This window comes from Zingiber officinale, chromosome 4B, assembly GCF_018446385.1.
Source record: "Zingiber officinale cultivar Zhangliang chromosome 4B, Zo_v1.1, whole genome shotgun sequence".
Classification (NCBI taxonomy): Eukaryota; Viridiplantae; Streptophyta; class Magnoliopsida; order Zingiberales; family Zingiberaceae; genus Zingiber; species Zingiber officinale.
In genome coordinates this window covers 105,988,291-106,009,332 of record NC_055993.1, presented here as the reverse complement: position 1 = coordinate 106,009,332, position 21,042 = coordinate 105,988,291, and the positions used below count along the sequence as shown (strand labels likewise).

General features: G+C 36.1%; 1 protein-coding gene across 2 annotated transcripts; it reads right to left on the bottom strand.

Moving 5' to 3' along the window:
• Window positions 1-5,680: 5,680 nt before the first annotated feature.
• Window positions 5,681-13,698, bottom strand: LOC121975907 (sulfhydryl oxidase 1-like). Of its 2 annotated transcripts, none has more exons than XM_042527837.1 (11): window positions 13,343-13,698; window positions 10,821-10,845; window positions 10,658-10,750; window positions 8,817-8,998; window positions 7,324-7,396; window positions 7,158-7,226; window positions 6,999-7,072; window positions 6,780-6,927; window positions 6,660-6,700; window positions 6,348-6,494; window positions 5,681-6,277 (listed from the first exon to the last, which is right to left on the bottom strand). In XM_042527837.1, exons 1-11 carry the CDS (start codon window positions 13,537-13,539, stop codon window positions 5,797-5,799), a joined length of 1,530 nt encoding a protein of 509 aa, XP_042383771.1. In that variant the 5' UTR covers window positions 13,540-13,698; the 3' UTR covers window positions 5,681-5,796. The 2 variants fall into 2 exon arrangements, with proteins under 2 accessions (XP_042383771.1, XP_042383773.1); XM_042527839.1 differs by having other exon boundaries at window positions 11,054-13,481.
• Window positions 13,699-21,042: the final 7,344 nt, after the last annotated feature.

The following is a 21,042-nucleotide window of genomic DNA, read 5'->3' as shown; positions in this document are numbered from 1 at the left end:
CAAGAACATCAAATCTCATCCCTCTTTATCTTCCTCTCTCTTTCTTCTCCTTCTATCTCCTCTTTTACAATACCAGGTTCATTATTACTATTTTTTCTCCATAACTATTGTTTCTTTTTAGACGACCAAATAGCAAGTTTTTGTCATTGCTCAACACACAATAGCAGATTTTCTTCCTCTGCTCCAGCATATGCAACCATCAAAATGCAGTATTCTTTCTCTGCTGCTTTTATTCCGGAGACAAATCAGATTCCAGCCATCAAACAATAACTCCTTGTCTCCTTCTAGTTGTTGTCTTTTTTCATCAAAGGCAAAGTTCAACAAATTTGTCATTTCGTTGATCATACTGGTGGATTTTGCTCTAGAAGATATGATTGGTCAATAACCAAACTCAACGTTCAAGTATCTCCCGTTGAGTTTGTTGGGGGTAATGAAGAGAAAGATAACAATTCAAAAGATTCATAGATTGATTTTAATTATTGATGATTTACCATGTTTGGATTGTAATCCAATCTATATTTTTCATTATTTCTATATTTATTATTACCATATTTATAATAATATATTTCCATATTTATCAATATATTTTTCATATATTATCTTGACAATATGTATAAATAGGTAAATTAGCCAGCCTATGATAATTATTAATTAATAATAAAGAAATAATTATTTTTTCTTTCCTTATTTTTCTAGTTCTTTTTTATGTCTATGTGATTCCGTATTATGTATTTCAATAATAGCCAGTAGTGTAAGGGGTCTGTGAGGAGGCCTGTTGTGCATCACTTGGTTGCATGAATCTGCTCTCATTCATCAGCATGCTGATGGTGGTGACGTTCATCCCCCTCGAGTTCATCATTATGGAAGGTGGAGGAGGTGCTTGGTGATTTTCATTAGCCGGGAAACCTGTGGAAAAGTTTGTGCCTAGCTGTCCCTGAGCCTGGTGGTGACCATGTCCTCGGAGAGCTGCCAGGCCACCATTATTGGCCATCCTGTGGATTGGTGGTGCAGCATTTAATCCAGTAGCTCGATCGGGACAGAAGGAGCTCACCATGCTCTGCTGGTTCTTCAAGCTGTGACTGTCGTTGTTGTTCTTCTTCTTCTTCCCATCCTTGGCTTGTTGCTGCTGCTTGTTGTGGTTGGAGTTGCTGCTTTGATATCTATGGATTTGTGAGACCAGAGCTCTGCGTGTTTCCCTGATCTGGCCAGCTTCTTGATCAGGGTGCCGGAGTCCACATCCCCTGAGACTGTCACATTTTGCTGCTCTGCATCTATGATCACAGTTTGACTCCTGATCCAAAAAGCTGAAGCATTCTCTTGCATAAAATAAACAAACAAACAAAAAGAAGGTTGAAGCACAAGAACGTAAGATCCAAAGCAAGATCCAGTGCCCAAAATTGCTCATTCACCTTCGATCCAATGCAAGATTGGCTTCTTGCTTGCATCCATCGCAATGTATGTGCACTTTGACGACAACGTTCTGCAGCAGAGCAAGGCCGGCCAAAAGAACACTCTCAGTCATCACGGACAGCAATTCTTCGTCTTTTTAAAAAGAGAGGGAGAGAGAGAAGCAGCTGGAAGTTGAGAAGCTTAAATCCTTCGTCTTTCTTTCTTCTGTAATATTAGGACCGGTTTTGAGATATGTCATCAAGGACGATGGGCAAAGGGTCTCAATTTTTAAGGATTCCTAAATTTGACATACATATATAATATATATTATTTATTTTAATAAAAATCTAAAAATATATTTGATTGGATTATTTTAATAAAAGTCCAAAAATATATATATTATTGAATTGTTTTAATAAAGGTAAAAAAAATATATTTTCTATTAAAATTTAAGAAAAAAATATAGGAAAGAAAAGAAAAAAAGGTAAATAATCTTTTTTTCTCTTTCCAATTAGATTTTATTTCTTGTACAATTGTTTCTTCATTAATTTATTTAATGAAGTCATAAGACTCTAAATAATGAAGTATGAATCTTGAACGTCCCTTCTTCTCATTTGAATCTCTTCTAATTAAATTAGAAAAGTTTATTAATTTTAGTTTCATCAACATCATCATTCATCAATATATAAACTTACAACGTAAGTTACCTACTTATCTATATTTTTTCTTATTGTCAATATTCAATATTGATTTTTAATATTGTATTGGAGTCAATATTTTATGATTTTTCTTACCGATTTGAAAGAATATAAATAAATCATCCCAATTTTAATCATCATAGAATAAATTATATCGATTGCTTCAAGCACAAAGCAGACTTTATTATTCTTTGACTATTATTTTTACTGCTTGAGTTTGTTTCATTGTTAGCTTTGTTGCTAGTTTTGTGTGTTTTATTTTTACACTTGAAATTTGTAATACAAACATGTTTCTAAAAATTATCAATCTTAGAGTTAGAAAAGAAACAAAAGAAAAAGAGTGGAAGAGATTATTAAAACTCACAAAAGTGTTCTTTGTAAGTTTTTTAAAACTAGCTCTTCAATTGAAGATTTAGTTGATGAATTGCAAGAAGAAAGTTAAGAAGAACTAAATGATCATGCAACAAATGAGTAACAATCGAGTAATCAAGAATAATTAAATAATTATGCAGTCAATGAGCGGGAAGAATTGAGAGAAAATGATGATCATAATCATGCAACGAATGAGCAGGAAGAATTGAGAGAAAGTGATGATAATGATTTGAATGTAAATGACTTGACAATTTTATGTATTGAAAATGAGGTGTTAGAAAAACTTGATTTTGAAGACCTTATTGATGATTTTGCTTCTAAAATGCTAGAAGATATAGATTTTTTCAATGATTATTTCATAGTTTTTTTTTTATTTGTAAGTATTAGGAGAACTTAGGAAACATATTTTGTATGATGTTGCACTTTTTAAAGAATCTTAAGAAATAAATTTTATATGGAGTTTACCATATTTTAAATGAAATATTTTGATTTCCAAATTTTTCTATTAAATTATATTTAAACGGTACGTTAGTAATTTTTTTTTCTTATAGAGGTCACTTTACTCTTTTCACCCAAGGACCCCCAAAAGTCAGAGCCGGCCTTGAACCTGCTCCACCTTCCTTCCCGTGGTAAAAGATGATAATATTCATCTCATGTTTCCTTACGGATGGCTATGCCCAAGCAGTGATCAATATATAGGGAGGATAGAACCTAACTATTAGTTAATAATTGATCCTAAATTGATGGTAGTATTCTATACATTAGTTAACTGTCTATCTTAAAAGAATGATTTCATCTTTTTTTGGTGGCAAAAGGCGAATATGCTCGCCTTCAGCGCCTCCGTCAATCTGTCCCAGGACTAACACGGAGAAGGTAAATCACGGGCGACTACTAGTCTTTGGAATAGTGACTAGCACATAAGAGAGGTATTTATCTCGGCTTTATCAAGATTTGAACCCTAAATTTCATGATGATAATACTTCATGTGTTAATCACTAGACCGTCCTGAGGAGATGCTTTCACCTTTCTCTTGATTATACAGGGAGAGTGAATGGGAAAGAGGATCCATTCTCATCGGACGCTCTCTGAATAACTCTTCCACCTTTTTGTCAGGAGACCGTTTGTGAGAAATGACTGACTCAACGTTATAACATTTGCTACAGTGCAACGAGAGTGAGTGAGTGAGGTGAGTTACCAGCAGGATTTAACGTCGACGTATATTATCGTTACAATCAAAAGGAGTTAAATCTTCCTGTTCGTAATTCATGATCCATTTATAATTTATAGTCAAAATCCTACTATCAATTGTGATCTTCTCTGTATTCACATCTTTAATTAGGTTATAATTTTGGATCGAACTAGATGGTCGGAGGTTGTCACGGTGGACGGACTATATAGTACCGAGCAAGGGGTGGTCGGTCCACCGCTGACAACCTCTGGCCATCTAACTCAATCCAAAACTATAATCTAGATGAGAATGTGAACTTAGGAGAAATCGTAATTAATTTTGACCTGATTCCAATTGCGATTCAACGTGTACATTATAAAAGGGATCAGAAATTACTGGACTCACCAAAAAAATGAATTTATTTATTTATTTATTTTATAGAAAAGGCTCTCTTTTTTATTAATTCATATCCCTTGTCCACAATCTATGATCCCTTTCTAGTTTACTATATGATTTTGATGTCTTTAATTAATCCAAAAACATTGTCATCTAAATTGTCTCGATTCTGTGCATAAATTATAATTTTTTATATTTTTTTACCTGGGATTTAATTAGTTTTTTTTGTTTAAGGATCAAAGTCGGAAAAAATCCAATTAAATATATTAATAAAGTAAAAAATATAAAAAAAATTATAATTTATGCATGGAATTAAGATAATTTAGATGATAATTTTTTAGTTGAATTCATTAGATGAAAGATATTGAAATCGTATAATGAATTAAGGTGGATTGAATTAGGGTGGATTAAGAATTATGGATCAGGAGATCTGAATTTTTTTTCTTAGAAACGTTGAGAAGGGATTCTTTTTCATTTATTTTTAAAATTATGATGTAGTTATTGCTGCATAATATTAGTTATGATTTAATAAATAATATAATATAATATTATCAATATTGATAAAAATAAGTTATCTTGGGTTGATCAATGTTTATCGGTATTGACCAACAACGAAGCCTTTATATTATAAAAGTTATAAAATGGAGTTACGACATAATATTATTAATATTGATGAGAATTGAATCAAAATACTATTATGCATAACATTAATTAAATATTTATTATAGCAATTGTAATTCATAATTGTTACAATATAATTTATTAATCATAATTAAAATATTTATATTGTAATAATTATGATTTATAATTGTAATAATATAATTTATTTGTTAATCAGAATTAAGATATTAGTATTATATTAGCCATTAATTCCCAGTTATTATATAGCGTATATACATATCTATTCTTAGAAATTTAAGAAAAAATAAGAGAGTGAAAGGGAGGAGATGATGTGAGCGAGAAGATGAAAGGAGATGGCCCGATCTGTCCCCTACTCGTAGGGTAGGGACTAGGCAGAGAGGGTCTTTTGTCCTCTCTGGTAGGCCTGTTTACCACGGCGGAGGAGTAAATTTTGCTATTCTTTTTCTTTCCTACAATGAAAAATATAAGAGAAAAGAAAAAAAAACAAGGTTTGTAAAATTACATTTTCTATTTTCTCTTTTATCTCTTCTGGAGCTGTCATGCAATTAATGGCATGGCCATCTCCATGCTTCATTAAAAACTCCCACAACAAGACAAAATACATTTTCAAATGCTCTACCAAAACAAAACTAACTTGGAGTAGTTTGTTCTTTTCCATTTGTCAATTTCAACTTTTAATAATCTTTGAGAATAATGTAAAGATGTAATCAGTATGTTAAGTTTGATCTACGTTTTTGTTTATGATTCAGAGAAGAAATAATTATTTTTAATTTTAAAAAATAGTGAGTCCTCAAGTTTGTAGTTAGAGATTTGCACTTGAAATTGATTTCGTTCTTATTTGGTTTTCAGACTCTCTCAGAGATGTTTGTTTAGTTCAGGTAGGACAATCCATCAATTCGATCGGTTCAACCAGCACAACTGACAAGGCAATAGCAACTAGCCAAATGTGCTAGACGATCCAAACGAGTTGACCGATCCTAATGGGTCAATCGAGAGTGCAGGGGACAAGTGTGGATAACTAATCGAAAAACGTTGAAAACTTGATAAATAAAACAATAAAAACTTGAGAAAATGAGTTCATCTTTTCCAGACAAGATGAACATCAGATGGAATGTGATTTGCATTCCAAGATCATACGTCCTTAAAAGAATGAAGTTGGTGCAAATATTTCTTTTTCTTCTGCTGGCCTCTCCAGAAGCAAGCCAAGGCTCCAAATGTGCAGCTAGCCAGAGCAATGGCCAGTGCAGCTCCAATTGGCACTGCAACTGCATTGCTCGAGGTTGCAGTGTCATTCGGCTCATCAATATCATCCGTCTTCTGGCTCAGAGTTGTATCTCTGGATAAAGATGCAAGTTTCTTCCCGTAATAATTCACCAAAAATTTATACACCTCATCCTCGTTCCAGTCAATTTGCGGGTTGACGCCTTTTTTTGGGCTCGAAGAAGCATAGCATGATGGGCAGAGCTGGTTCGGAGGCCATGTTGTTTTGGGAAACCTTGGATCGCTCGTGCCCATGTCCTTTTCCACCTTCATGAGTCTCTCGTTCACTTCATTATGAGCTCTCCACAGCCAAAGACTTAGGCCTCGAGTCGTGTTGAATGGTGCCTGAACACTGCAAATTGTCTCGTGTCAGATACAGTCTAGTTAGATGCGACGAAAGAACACATGAATCTTTTAAGTACCGCGAAGACATTTCATTGAAATGCCGACGACAGTCGTCGCAAACAAAGAAGTTCTTGATGAAGTCGCGGATCGTAGTGAAAACCAATTGGCTCTCTCCGTCAGCAACTCGAACAGACAGAGAGTGGAATAATACCCACAGGCCGCAGCTGTTACATCATGATTGAAAAATGCAAGCAAAATATCACTGCCTTGGTTTGTTTGAACTATTACTATCTCAAAGACAATTGTAGCCTAAATAATTGGCGGGAAACAATTTGTTAAGAACAGAAATGACCAACTATCGATAGCAGGACAAAGTAGGAAGTTTCTACCTGAAGCCTCTTGAATCATCTTTACTCCCACGACAAAATATCTGCTCAAATGTACAGAGATTAGATAGAGGGAATCGTCTAACTATACTGTACCTATCGAGAAACTAACAATTTCCCCACCCAATATTGACGAGGAACTTCCTTGCCACAGATTCGATAGGATTTAAGTATGTCATATTCTTGCAGAATAGGGGCGTTTTCTGAAAGTGGACCTGAAGGCAACAGATCGTCAAAGCTTACAAGTAGGTCAGCAATTCCTCTTCGACACCTAGAGCAAGTCAATTATAATCCTTAGGAATTAGTAAACATCTTCCATTTATGAATGTGTGAGTTTTTAACCTTTTTGAAGGGTGATGTGCCACCAAAAGCTGGAGAAATTTTATAAATGGCGCTCCGGTACTTGGCTTGATCATCTGCGCATGATGCATACATGAATGTATCACTTTTGAAAGTTTTTACTTGAAATGATTCCAAATGTAGGCAAGACATAGGCTCAACCTTTTGTTCTATGATTATGTCCATAGCTAATGCTGTAGCTTCTTCAACGTCGTAAATAGCATGCGCAATCTGTTAAAATAGAGAGTTTTAATTGGAAATAATGCAAGTATCAAGGAAAAACAATGCTGGTTGACATAATAATCTAGAGTAAAGGAGATGAAAAAACCTGTTCAAGATCCGAGGCATTCTTAGCTAATGTGTTTTCATTTTCATATCTGGCATCATCGAAGTTGAATGAGCTGCACAGAACACAAGTGTCACCGGCAGTGAGATGACTACAATATTTCTAGTAATCCCAGGACAAGTAAATAATGATACTGTCACATGAACTAAACCTAGGTAACCCACCATCAGAATGAGACAAAAGGAGCATCTTGTGTTTTCAATTTTTGAATTTAAATTTTCCAACAGTTTTCATAATATTTTTTTTTCTTACATTTGGGAAAGAGCAAGCATCTTTTCGATGGTGTCAAAAAGATGATGAAAATTGTCTTTTTTCTTTTCTTTTCTGGACTAAACTGAAAACAGAGAATTTTCCATGAACCAAAGTACCAAACTAAAAAAAGAAACAGTGAGAACCTTGATTAACAAGAAATGATTCCTTTTTTTTATTGAAGACAAACCAACCGAGATGACACATATTCAAAATATTATGATTTGCAAATGTCTTCCTTAATAGCATTTCACCATTTCCTTGTGAAAGAATTTGAATATGAACAAACAAATACCAGGAACCTCACTTATTGATAGGCTGTTTGACTTATTTAAGATCACAGAAATCCCACCTTTATAAACATGAGCAGTCGACATCAAGACTAACGGTAAACCACAAGTGCTAGGCACTTCACCTTTTTTTCCCCTAGAAAAGGCTAACCTCCAAGCCAACCAGTAAATCTCTATATGCAGCACTCTAATTGACAGCATTATCAACTAATTACCCTAACAGATCTGATGTATATCTAAATGCTTTATTTGTATGAATTAGGAAGTTAATTGACTTATCCATAAATGATTTATCACACCTTAATTAATTATCTTCCATCAAGTTGACAAGAAAATCAATGAGGTCCTATTGGCAGCTTCCTAACTTTTTTATAATGCTAGATAACTCCTGAACACCTCTGTGGCAAAGTTCGATTTTAAGTCTTTAACTGGACAAACATCAACCATTTAGGAAAATATATCCAAATTCGTCATTGCAGTAAGCAAAGACCCTGAGATAATTAAACAAGCACCAAGACATTTTAAACTCCATCATCAAAAACCCAAATTATGAAACAGGTGTAATCCCTCACAATGCTAAAGAGATATGTGACAATTATATTAAATTTTATGACCACTAATTGGTTTCCAAGATATCTCTGCCTATTAACATGATACACAGCCTGCTAATTGAGTTTAAAGATGAATGGAGAGTAATTAATACACCATCAGAATCAGTGAAATGCTCCTTCACAAAGGAGCAGATACCTTGGTAAATTAATAAAATTTCAACAAGTTGTACCTGTATTAAAAAAACTGTAAGTGCAGGTAAAAGCTAAGGAGAACTTCTCAGAAGTTCATAAGTCACAAAAACTAGTTTTATGCATAAGCACATTGATTGAATACAACGATAATAACTGTCAATACAAAAACTAAACAAAAAAAATGACAACTTGCCTGCCAAGTTTTTTGTTTATCCAATTGAGTAATTGATCTGCTGTCTTTCCATCATCAATCAATTGTAAATCACCATTTTCTTGTTTAGGCACCCATCTACCAGACACAAATTTAGCTGGAGGACCCCACAATAGCATAGGATAGAAACCAACTGAAAATCTATCACAAAGATTCGTATTTATCTGTACTGTCAAAGAGAAAGTATGAAATCCTCAAAGTATAGTTATCAAACAGACACGAAGCAGGAACAATAATTATATCAAGTGAACAATTGAAATCAAGATCCTATTTCATGGCTATGATGTTGGACTATATCATTTTTAATGATAGGCAATATAGGCAACTGACTGAAGGCTTACTTCAAAAATCCCTGCTTGCCAGGTTGGATCCATCAAAATTTACTATTAAAAATCATCTCATATTAACTATCTCTTCTATTTCCTTGCATGTATATTTTGAACTCTGCATTAGAGGTCCTCTGTCTATGATACCATCTATGACTATAAGGCATGAGGTGAAGTAGCTAAAGCAAGATAAGTATTTCACACATCATTATGCTACTCAAACGACATATATATATATATACGTGCCCCCACTGTGCATCTGAGAGAGACGACCGACGTGGCAGGTGGGCAGCCCCCACGTGGACGCCCTCCTCAGACGCGCAAGGCGCCACACATACGGGGGTGAGCAGTATATATAATTTACTAAACTAAATCCACATATTTGACACTATGTTATAAGTCAATCATCTATAACATATAACTCAAGTTATAATTATTTCAAACGATGAAATCACGTTGAGGACATATGGGATGTATATACATATATTTTTCACTTTTTGAGTTCCATAAATAAAGTTTGGAATATTTTCTCATGACAATTAAGTTTAATTATTTTATTAATTATTTATCATTATTTTTGAAGTTTCTTAAATTTTTACAGTGTGTCATACCAAGTGTATACCTACAAACTTGGGCACAATTTTCATGGTTCAATCAATCCATGAAATTTATTCAATAAAGAAATAATAGGAAAAGTGAAAATTAGTACAATCTAGATCAGTCAGGTTTGACTAGATCTTGATTTTTCTAAGTTTGGATCTTAGTTTACAGTACTTCGAAAAATGATTGTCAATCATATCAAAATTCATGGGTATCAATTCATTTGCACCCACTAAAATATTTTCTGCCTGACCACTACATCCAAGAATTTAAAGAAGAAAAATAGTAAAACAAAAGGTAGAGACTAAATAATAAAAATTTAGACAAAAATTAGCATCTTAGGTGTTGATCGGTTAACAAACATGTATCAATATCATGTATTTGTGCTTGTTCCAATTCAAGTTGTGTTAGTCTAAGTCCAAGTTTTAGTATGGACATGTGAAGAAACTAGTTATAATACTAGATGTATCCATATTATGTATTTTTTTTTTTTAATTTTATGAGATTGACCTCACCAACCAATACTTTCATCCTATAAATGATAATTTGTTCGGTATTATTAATAATCTACGATGATTAATTGAGATGCTTATGTTTTCACAACCAGTGCTTCAAAATTTTAATCAATTGACCTTCTAATTGCTATGGGCTTATATTTTATGGTAAACCAGCTAAGTGGAAAGCAATTGCAAGATTCAGATTCATTTGATTTGATCTTGAGTCTCGACATGCTTTGAAGCATGGCAAGTATCAATAAGGCATGATATCAGAACCCTACTATTTCGTGCTGAAATTTTGGTAACTACAGCTATTTTAATTCCAGCTCCTAAGGACTAGAATATTCTATGCTAAAAAGGGAACCAAAAAATGTTATTTCAAAGCCGGAGAAAAACTTACCTTCAACGCACAATCAACTCGTGCCATCAGAACAATTCCAGGATGCACAGCATCAGGCCCATTGAAAATCCTTGCAACTTTCTCATAATGAGGCTGCATGATTAAGGTTAAAGTATTTTGAAGTTTGTGACTTAAGAAAAGCAGGAGCTAGGGCGTCATATACCTTATAGTTTCTGCACGCAGGACACCTGTTTAATAAAAAAAAGTATTAAACTAAAGCATGTCACACAACAAAACTTATAAGGAATAAAAAACTTACTAGCCTATATCAGCTATGAACTAAAGACAAACATAAGACAAGCAGCGCCCAATGTATCATCCATCCAAGATCAACTTAAGAAAAACAGTCAATTTAAGCTCAAAATGGGTCATTAAACCAAACAATTAAGGAAATACCAAAACAAAGAAGCACTGCTCTAATTGTTCATCTTGAGTTCACATCCCAAGAAACAGCAGATATACTGCAATCAGAATATATGAAATGATCAAGTGGCACATCTAGAAGATAATATTTTCTTTGAATGTCAACGAAATATTCAGACTAGGAATCTGGTGAAGAGTATGCGACTTAAATGGATTAGAGTAAAAATAAAATAAAATAACAGCCTTTGACTAACTTGCTTGAATTTATCATTACTTGATTGAATCTACAAGAAAAGTCAAAGAAACAATGTAAAATGTAACTAAAATGGAATCACTCAAGGCTCAATCTCCAAACACATCTTCAAGATTTTTACGTCGAAGATCAACAGCTTGAATTTTCAGACCAAACAATTTAAGACTATGTTTTATACTGGACTTTCATACACCCCTGGTGTTTTTTACAAACAATGATACAGATATGACCGAATGATCATAAAGTGTGACATAATTGACCAATTAGAATACTCTTTCAAGTACTCAATTATGATGTTGGATAACATGTATCAAGATTCTAAATTCCCAGTTTATAATATATTTAAGGAATATGGATGATTTCCGTACATATAAATAACAAAACAAGAAGTTCATATGATGAAAAAGTGAAGAGAAAGATTCCTCAAGCGTTAAATCTAGGGACAAAATTAACACAGGATGCACAATCATCTGCCTTTCAACTTTTATATATAGGTCAGCTTTTAATATGTGAGATCAATAAGAAAAAGTTTATGGAGATAAGACACAATAAATTGAATTTTATGGCTTCCAAAATTTTAGATTGATTCTTCTTATCTTCAAATGGTTTCAGTATTGTTAGAGGCTGTTTGTGTTTGTGTTGGATCTTTTGGATGAATTCGTTGGTAATGATTAGTAAGAATGTTGATTCATTCCAGTGTCACGGGAGTTTCAGGTTATTGTAGTAAAGTCAATTCTGAATATATTTTATTAGTTACGAATGAGGTAAGGTGCCAAGTAACTTTGGATCTTAATTGTGTTGCACAAGGTCCTGAAATCAAATCCAACCCTTCATCACTTGTGGGAATGATCCTTTCCTTTCTCCAACAAGACAAAAAAAAAATCAAGACATGATGTTAAAATAGATGGGTTTGACCTATCCTTACAAATGGTATAAAAGGATTCTGTCAGCATGTGATACAATTTAGATACAACATGCAATTTTTAGTTGATCAGAAAATGAGCTAAGGCATGATGTTAGGAGAATCTTGATGATCTTCATTCCACTAAAGCACTGGATAGATAGTGCAACAAAATGCATGGCTATGGGTGGAAGGGAGGTAGTCAACAGCAGCTCATCCTATTGACTATAATGTCTGAAGTTTGTGAAAAGGTATGATCGGACGACAAGGGAAATCTGTCTTGATAGGCAGTCTCTACGTATGTCGAACATTGATTGTGCCACCATGCAACATCTGTAGTTGACAAATAGGATAACTCCTGGCATCACTAGCCTCTACAAGAATTGCCAATGAACATGTCTTGGAAGTTATGGGGGCATATCTAGGCCATTTGGACAGCTTGCAGATCCTTTTTTTCATGTTTCAATGGGACACCAGTAGTTTTTTTTTTATTACAATGGAACAGTGAAGGTAAAATGATTGACATGATTCTTCCTCCTCTACGATCTCTCTAAAGAAACAATAGGTATAAAGTTCATCATTTTCTTTCCCCTTAAGAAACAATGTGAAGGAATCACGGGATAATATCTCTTCCTTCCCATTTCCATTCCCTTCTATTCCTCTATCTCCTTTACATTTATGCTATATCAGTTCCACGACAAAAACACAGGCAAAACTTTCCTCATAACACTAAGAATACTATTTATTTATTTTGGTTTAATGACTCCATAAGATCAATGTGTTTTGTATAAAGACAAACGAATTAAAAAATTCCAAATGCAAATGCTCAACTAAGCAGTTACTACTACAGTTTCTGATTGCACGCCGATCAAAGCATGGATCAAATCCAACTGACTCCACTAGTAAAACGACCATGTCAGGGCAAGGAAGATGCGCCAAAAATAACAAATATTTTATAGACCGATTAATAAGCGAACCAAATCGAATGCACGAATACGCAAACATCAGTATCATCAAAAACGAGTCTTAACCGAAAGAAATGCAATTTCATATCGCCTGAGACTCTTTTTCTTTCCTTAAAATCCACAACGATCAAATCGATCTAAAAGCCATAACTTTCGATTCAAGTGGAGAGAACGGAGCGATAATAAGGAAGGAACGGCGCTACCAGTGAGCGAAGAACTCGACGACGGCGAAGCTGGCCGGGGATTCCCTCAGCGCGGTCTCGAAATCGGAGACGTTGAGATCGACGGCGGCATCAGGGAGATCGGCGCCCTCGCCGACGGACCGGACGGCTTCGAGGCCGCGGGCACCTAAGATGAGGACCAGAAGAGAAAAAAGGAACACCCCGTCGGCGAGACGCATCGAAGAGACGGAGAAATAGAAAGGAAATCGAGGGGATCACAAGCAAATTCAATGGCAGCGCGTCTCTGCGATCGATTTCAAGGCTGAGAAAAAAGGGTAGAAGGCCGAGGAGCGTTTCCTTTCCCGAAGTGTCTTCAACGTCCTCCCTTTCTCGGTTCATGTAACTAAACCCAAAAAGTCAATATTATATATTCATATATTTCCTTTTATATACATATCGGTTATATAATAGCATTTTTAAATACATAATATTAAACAACTCCGAAGGAGTTATTTGCGGCCAGAAAAGAAACTCATGCAGTTTTTTATTTTTTATTTGTTTGAGAAAAAAAATACCCTTTCTATGGGAACGCCATCCATTTTTATTAACTGAATTATTCTGTAACGGTAAGTCTTAATAGTCGATCATTTGTCAAACAAATGCCCCTAGGGTCTACTATTGTGTACCTACATAAATTTTTTTCCTATATTTATGGGACCGACTCTGAATCTATCTTTATTTTTTAATTGATTATAATATATGCATATCATATTCCATTCAAATTAACATCTGGATTATCATAATTGATCCACATATGTTAGTTAATACAATTATAGGGTATAATTAATATCATATTTGTCACATATTTTATTATGCAGTTATGACAGATATATTATATCCTCTAATTAATAAATTGATGAGTTTGAATATTATTAATTCGGAAAGACTAACATATATTATATTTCTTTATTTATTTAAATAGTTACTTCTCACTAATTAGAAATATTTAGATGTCGAAAAATAAATATAGATACTAATTAAGGATAATTAATTTATTGGAGTGATCTGTTATCTGTATATATATGGATTTGTCAATAAAAATCTTGTTGCACCTTAAGTACAAATTTTCTTCGACTTGAAGTATTCAAGTCGCCTTGATAATGGAGACTTGTACTTTGACATATTAGTCGATACATCTCCGTGTAGGTGTGGGTACGAGATAATTGGATATAAGTCGAAGTATCTGAAAATATTTGGATAACCCACAGGCAGTGAGATCCTTTGATCCGCAATTTGACCAGGGGATGATCCATTGATGAGGACCTTTGATTTGGATGGACCCCATCTTTAAGTAGGTGGGGTCCATCCAAATCAAAGGTCCTCATGTAATGGACCATTCCCTGGTCCGTAATTTACGAACCAGAGGATCTGCTCTCAACCCACAAAGGATTCACCTCTTCTTCTATAAGGAGGTGTATACTCTATGACTATTTGTCAGGGTTATTACTTGAAGATTTTGGCCAAAGCATTATATATACATGTCAAGAGTATGATACTCTTGAACATATATAAGTAATTTGAATTCATAAGACAAGAAAGAATAACTTGGGCATGGTGTGACATAGTCAGCCTAGTAGGGACTGACACATAGACCATGTCTTGAACCAAGTGGGTATAAGATGAGTGAAACGAACGATGCATAACTCATTATAGCTGCTGAAGGGTTCAGAAGTAGTTTTGAGATCAACCGTTGATTTTTCAATCAGTTGGGGATCATGGTGTACTACTAGGTGTCACTCATGATCTATGAGTAATTAATGGTTAATTATGAATGACTAACATAACCGAAAACCTATTATGTTATACACATTATGAGTTTATCTGAAAGACTTAAAATGAGTCTAAGAATTAGATTATCAAATCAAGAGAAATTAAGTCTGGTTGAACCAAATGAAGGACAAATATGAAAGATATTTTGTCGCAACGGAAGTACGGATGGATCATATCTTTTGAAGACAAATTAGACCCTCTTTGGTTTAATTATAAACTAAATTGGTTTACTTTTAATTAAAAGAGGTTTGGTTAATTAACCAAGTGGTTTAGTTTTGAACAAACTTGGTTTGGTTTTGAACCAAACTTAAGGCTATTAGTTTAGATTTTGGATTTGTAGATATAGATTTGGATTCACTAATCAAACCCTGTAGGAGATCTATAAATAGATCTAGGATGGAGATAAAATTAATTAATCTCTTGAAGAAAACCTAAGTGTTGTCACCTAGATTGTTTCTAGCCTCCCTGAGCTTTGTTCCGGCAAGCAATTGTTGCTGCCAAAACCCCAACGCCTCAAGGTATGCTTTCCCTTGCGGGTAGCAATCTCGTGGATGTCGAATAGCGAGGAGAAGATGCAGATAACAGCTTCTATAGGACCGAACAACAACCCCTTTTCAATTGCCCTCTCCCTCTCTTTGTGTCGTCGGATTACCCTCGCCGTCGGCCATAAAGTTGAGCCATGACTCTCTCTTGGAGAACTTGTCTCCATTTGTCGGCTAATACCAAAGATGGAATCGAGACTCATGGCTTTGTGAAGTTGTCTCGACGATTGTTCTGCGTGGATATGAATAGAGGTGAGGCTTTCTAGCGTTGCTAGTTGATGTCATTTCTACTCCACGTGATATGGCAAATATAATTTAATTATCATAAAATTTTATTATGTGGTTATATCTAGCATGTTATATCCTATATGCGTGTGATGTGAGTGATATAATAAAGTAGTTTATTATTATTTTGCTTCCACTGTGCATTTTATGAAATGTGTCCTATGCACGCATCCGTTGAGCTCCACCCTAGTAGTGGTATTAGGTTACAACATGTAGAGATGCTCACTAGTTGTGATCCAATCAAAAGTTCTATCATGTTATGAATCATATTACAAACATTCAATAAATAAGTTTAAGATCGAATCATATACATTAAAAATGTACATTCAAATAGTGAATCTTTATTTATCCAAACAAATAGTACATTCCATAAGGCGATTGTCCTAGGATATTTCTCAAATATAACATATCTCACTTAGTCTAATACTAATCGTCATGATATCCAACACCATATGTTTGGACGTGACTCTCAAGCTTATTTTGTGGTAGAACTTTTGTTAAAAGGTCTGCTTGGTTCCTTTTGGTGGAAATATTTTTGATTTGTATTTCTTTCCTACTGATGATCTCTCTGATCAAATGATAATGCCGAAGAACATGTTTGGATAACTGGTGAGACCTAGATTCCTTAGCTTACGTGATGGCTCCATTGTTGTCACAGTAAACTGGTAATGCTTCAACAATGGTCAGAACCACTCCAACTTCATAGATGAACTTTTTGATCCAAACTGCTTCCTTTGCTAATTTAGAAGCTGCAATATATTCCTCTTCTATGGTAGAATCAACAATGGTGCCTTATTTAGAACTCTTCCAACATATCACACCTTGATTCAATGTGAATATGCATTAGACTGAGACTTAGAGTTATCCTTATCTATCTGGAAGCTAACATCAATATATCCATGTATAACTGATCCTGTCCAGAATCTGAGTCAGATGAAGGTCGGATGAGCTGTTGCTGGTGTTGATGGAGAGGCGACTAGGACACCTTTATCGTATGTGCCCAAGAGAACGGACTCCCACATGGCACTGACGGACGACGATAACTAAGTCGGCGGTACTTGAGCTCTGCGCTCACTCAGACAAGCACACGGAATGTTAGACGCTAGAAACCAGGAAAAAAGTGTTGGAGCAATCTGGGTACCCTAAGTTTTGATGTTTGGACAAAGATTTAAGTTAGATTTATTGTTGTATTTGATATGCATTGTGAGTGTGCAGGATACAGGTATAACAAGGAAAGTCCAAGTGTGATTTTGGCAAAGGCGGTGTAAATCTAAGCATGTAGTCATGACAACGTAAGTCCAAGTGTGACTTGGCAACGGATGAAATCCTGGAGGCGCGACCTCTTGACAAAAGAAGACCCGACAACAATGACAAGATCGATGGAAGCTCCAGAAGACAAGACGTGAAGGATGGGGAGACATCTGAGGGACGCAATGTTGATGGAGGAGGCTAGAAGGCTAGGTCTAGGTTGGTCGGGCCATGATGAGTGCTGAGTGAATGTACTCGGGGGTTAAATCCTAGGATTAGGGTTTACTGTAGTAGTACTGTAGCGTTACTATAGTAGTACTGTAGTGTTAAAGCAGCAGAAATGTAGCGTTACTGTAGCGTTACTATAGCAGTCGACTGGTGGTTTCATCAGTCAACTGGTGCAGTCGACTGAGAGCGAATAGAGGGCTGGTATCGAGTCGTTGGACTGTAACGGTCGAATTTCCACAGAGGGCAGTCGACTGATGGTTTTGGCAGTCGACTGGTAGGCGGGATTTGCCAACCCGTGGCCTATATACCAAGACTTTGGAGCTTGGTTGAGGTTGGCGAAATAGAGGTGGTTAACCCCTATTAGTAGTCTACCTGTGCCCTAGCATCTCAAGTGTTCTTGTGAGAGTTGTGGTGAGGTTTCTTCACCCATAATGAGCTATGTAAGCTAGCCGGAGTTTGCCGGGGAGTCATCCACCGACGGATCAGGATCGTCCACCTTACGGACAACCGTGGAGTAGGAGCCCTAATCTCCAAACCACGTTAAATGATTGTGTAGCTTGGTTTGCATTTCTTGTCTTGTATTTAGATTAGCTTTCTACTTATTTGTTTGCATTTCCGCTGCGTAATTAACAAGTGTAGGAAGAAGCGATCGATTTGGGTGAGACGCTATTCACCCCCCTCTAATAGACGTCAAAGTCCCAACAAAAAGTCCCCGGAGCAAGCCTTCCGACGCTCAAGTCAGGTACTTTTTTCTTCAAAAAAAATGTATTAAGGAAAAAGAACTGTAGAGAACAAATGCAAAAGTGTGCGTACCTGCTCAAGGGAGAGGACCTCCCTTTTTATATGACCATGCGTACCTCTAGAGCCTGATCGATGTCAGAGAATGCCGAGTGTCAGGACTTGTCGGGTGATAGAGGATGCGTGGCACCCTCCCATGGACTGGAAGAAGATTCCATTTGTAGATGACCGTAGACCATTGGAATATTCCTTGATATACAGTAGTTATTCTCTATGAGGTGGTTACGATTCCTTGACCTTGTTATCGCCTAGTGCCTTCTGTCTCACTCGGGTGTGACTAGGGGCAGCTTGGGATGATCTGTCAGGTATAACACCTGGCTCGAGTCTTGATGAGAAGGACGAGCTGTGGAGAGAGCCCCATCTTTCCGTTTGGATTGCTAAATATCTAACTAGGAGTTGGCCTATTGAGAGCACTAGACCTAAATATGACCGAGCTGAGAAAACCCGACCAGTCGGAGCAGGTCAAACATTACCCCAATTTCACATCATGTCTCAGATTTGGGATCCTGATCTGTAAGCACTCGACAGGGCATTTTGCGGCTGATGACGTCAGGCACCCGACTTCTTCTTTCCTTAACTGCTAATTACCATGCCCCCTTGACTTCTAACTATCACATCCCCTTGACTTCTAACTGCCATGTCTCCTTGACTTCTGACTGCTTGGCTTTATTGGACCCTACCATTATGCACTATATCATAAGCTTCCCCTACAAGTCTAGTCGAAGGAGGCTCAGGTCTGACTGACTAGACCCAAACCCTAGTCTTATCTACTTCACCGCTACTACTTTAAATGTTGTTCCCTTTCCCAGACTATTGGTAGTGCAATCGATTTAACTGCTTAATCCTCTTATGGCACTTTTTTACTTTATACAAACCCTGAGGGGTACTTAGTGAAAGCATTGCTTGTTGATAACCCGTTCGATGGTGAAAATGTAGAAAGCCAACCCATAAGTCGTTAAGTGCGAGAGTATGCTCGCTTATAATTCGCACTGGGGCGTGAGTCCGGAGTCCTACCGAGAGGTCATTGGTCGTGAGAGCATGCTCACTTATAACTCACGCTGAGACGAGAGTTTAGAGGCATGAGAGCATGCTTACTTATAACTCGCGCTGGGGCAAAAGTCTGGAGGCGTGAGAGCATGCTCACTTATAACTCGCGCTGGGGCGAGAGTTTGTAGTTCCGACCGGGAGGTCATTGGTTGTGAGAGCATGCTCACTTATAACTCGCACTGGGGCGAGAGTCTGGAATCTCGACCAGGATGTTGTTGGTTGTGAGAGCATGCTTACTTATAACTCGCACTGGGGCGAGAGTCTGGAGGCCCGACTGGGAATTGGTTTAGAAGGGCAGCATTTATGGCTTGAAGGAGTTGTTCTCATGGACTTAGCTTAATGCACCTGTGATCATAAAGTGCATTACACAAAGCTTTAGTCAAATTTGAATTTTACTCTGATTCCAAGGAGGGGTAGAGGCGTCAAATTTTGATCAACGCTTCTTGCCGTCTTCTGCTTCATTTCCCGAAGCTGCCGCATGGAATTTTCGGTCCTCAAGGCATGGTCTTCATGAGGTAGGGTGCTTCTGTTTCCATATCACCTCCATGATTTTCTTGTCACTTCCATCATAAATGTCCTTTCATAAGAAGCTAACACGTGCTCCACGAACTTGTTATGATGTCGGACACACACTTTCTGCACACGCCCCCAGGGCACTTCTATCCCTTGATTTGACAGTCATCATGTGATCCGCTGTTTCGATTGTCCGATTTGACTCCCGATACTCCTTAATGGTTTTAGTTTAAAAGCCCTAAAGGCCTCTAACAGTGGCTCACTAGCACATCGTCTTCCTCCGACCTTTCTTCCTTTGCTCATTTTTGCTCGCTAGCCTTCCCTTTCACATAAGTACTTCTCCTTCTTCCTTTATTACACCTTCGTTTGTTGATTATATAATGGCTGGAGAGACGGTGGTGTTAGAGTGTATACTAAAAGTCTAGTTTTTTTTAAACATTTATTTTGAAATAAGAATCACATTGGTCAAATGTCTACATTTATGCTAAGTGTAGTTGTCCGTTTAATTTATATTGTAGATAACATGGTGTGAGGAGACACACAGAAGTTCATGTTATCAGTTCCTTATAAATAATAAACAGTTGCTCACAACCAAGATGGAATGAGACAAACCATTGGAGTGGTTGTAGTGTAATTAGGTATTAGCACTACAAGAAAAAAGCTAATAGACAACGCTTTTAAAGCATTGTCTTTCTGCCTGAAAAAGCGTTGTTAAAGGCACTGCTGTTAAAAGTATGCTCAACGACAACGCTTTTAAAGCGTTGTTGTTTGTAGCGAAGACAACGCTTTTGCAACGCTTTAAAAGCGTTGTCGGTTTATGCAAAGACAACGTATTTGCAACGCTTTTAAAGCGTTGTTTTTGGTAGAAAAGACAACGCTTTTGTAACGCTTTAAAAGCGTAGTCATGTTTTGCAAAGACAACACTATTACAACGCTTTAAAAGCGTTGTTATTTTTTTACAAAGACAACACTTTTTGCAACACTTTAAAAGTGTTGTCGTTTTAAAGAAAAAATTTAAAAAAATTATTTAAAAATCATTATGTTTATATTTACAGAACTATTATTTTTTTTACCATGTCTAGATTCGAATTTTACATATAATCAACTCAGCTAATGATTTCAAACTCATACCAAAATAATAGAATTCTGACATTGAAGTAATATTAGTATTTAATTACATGAGAAGCTAGTAAATATCAAAATTAACACTAATTATATTTCAAAGTAGATAGTGATATTCATATATAAAAT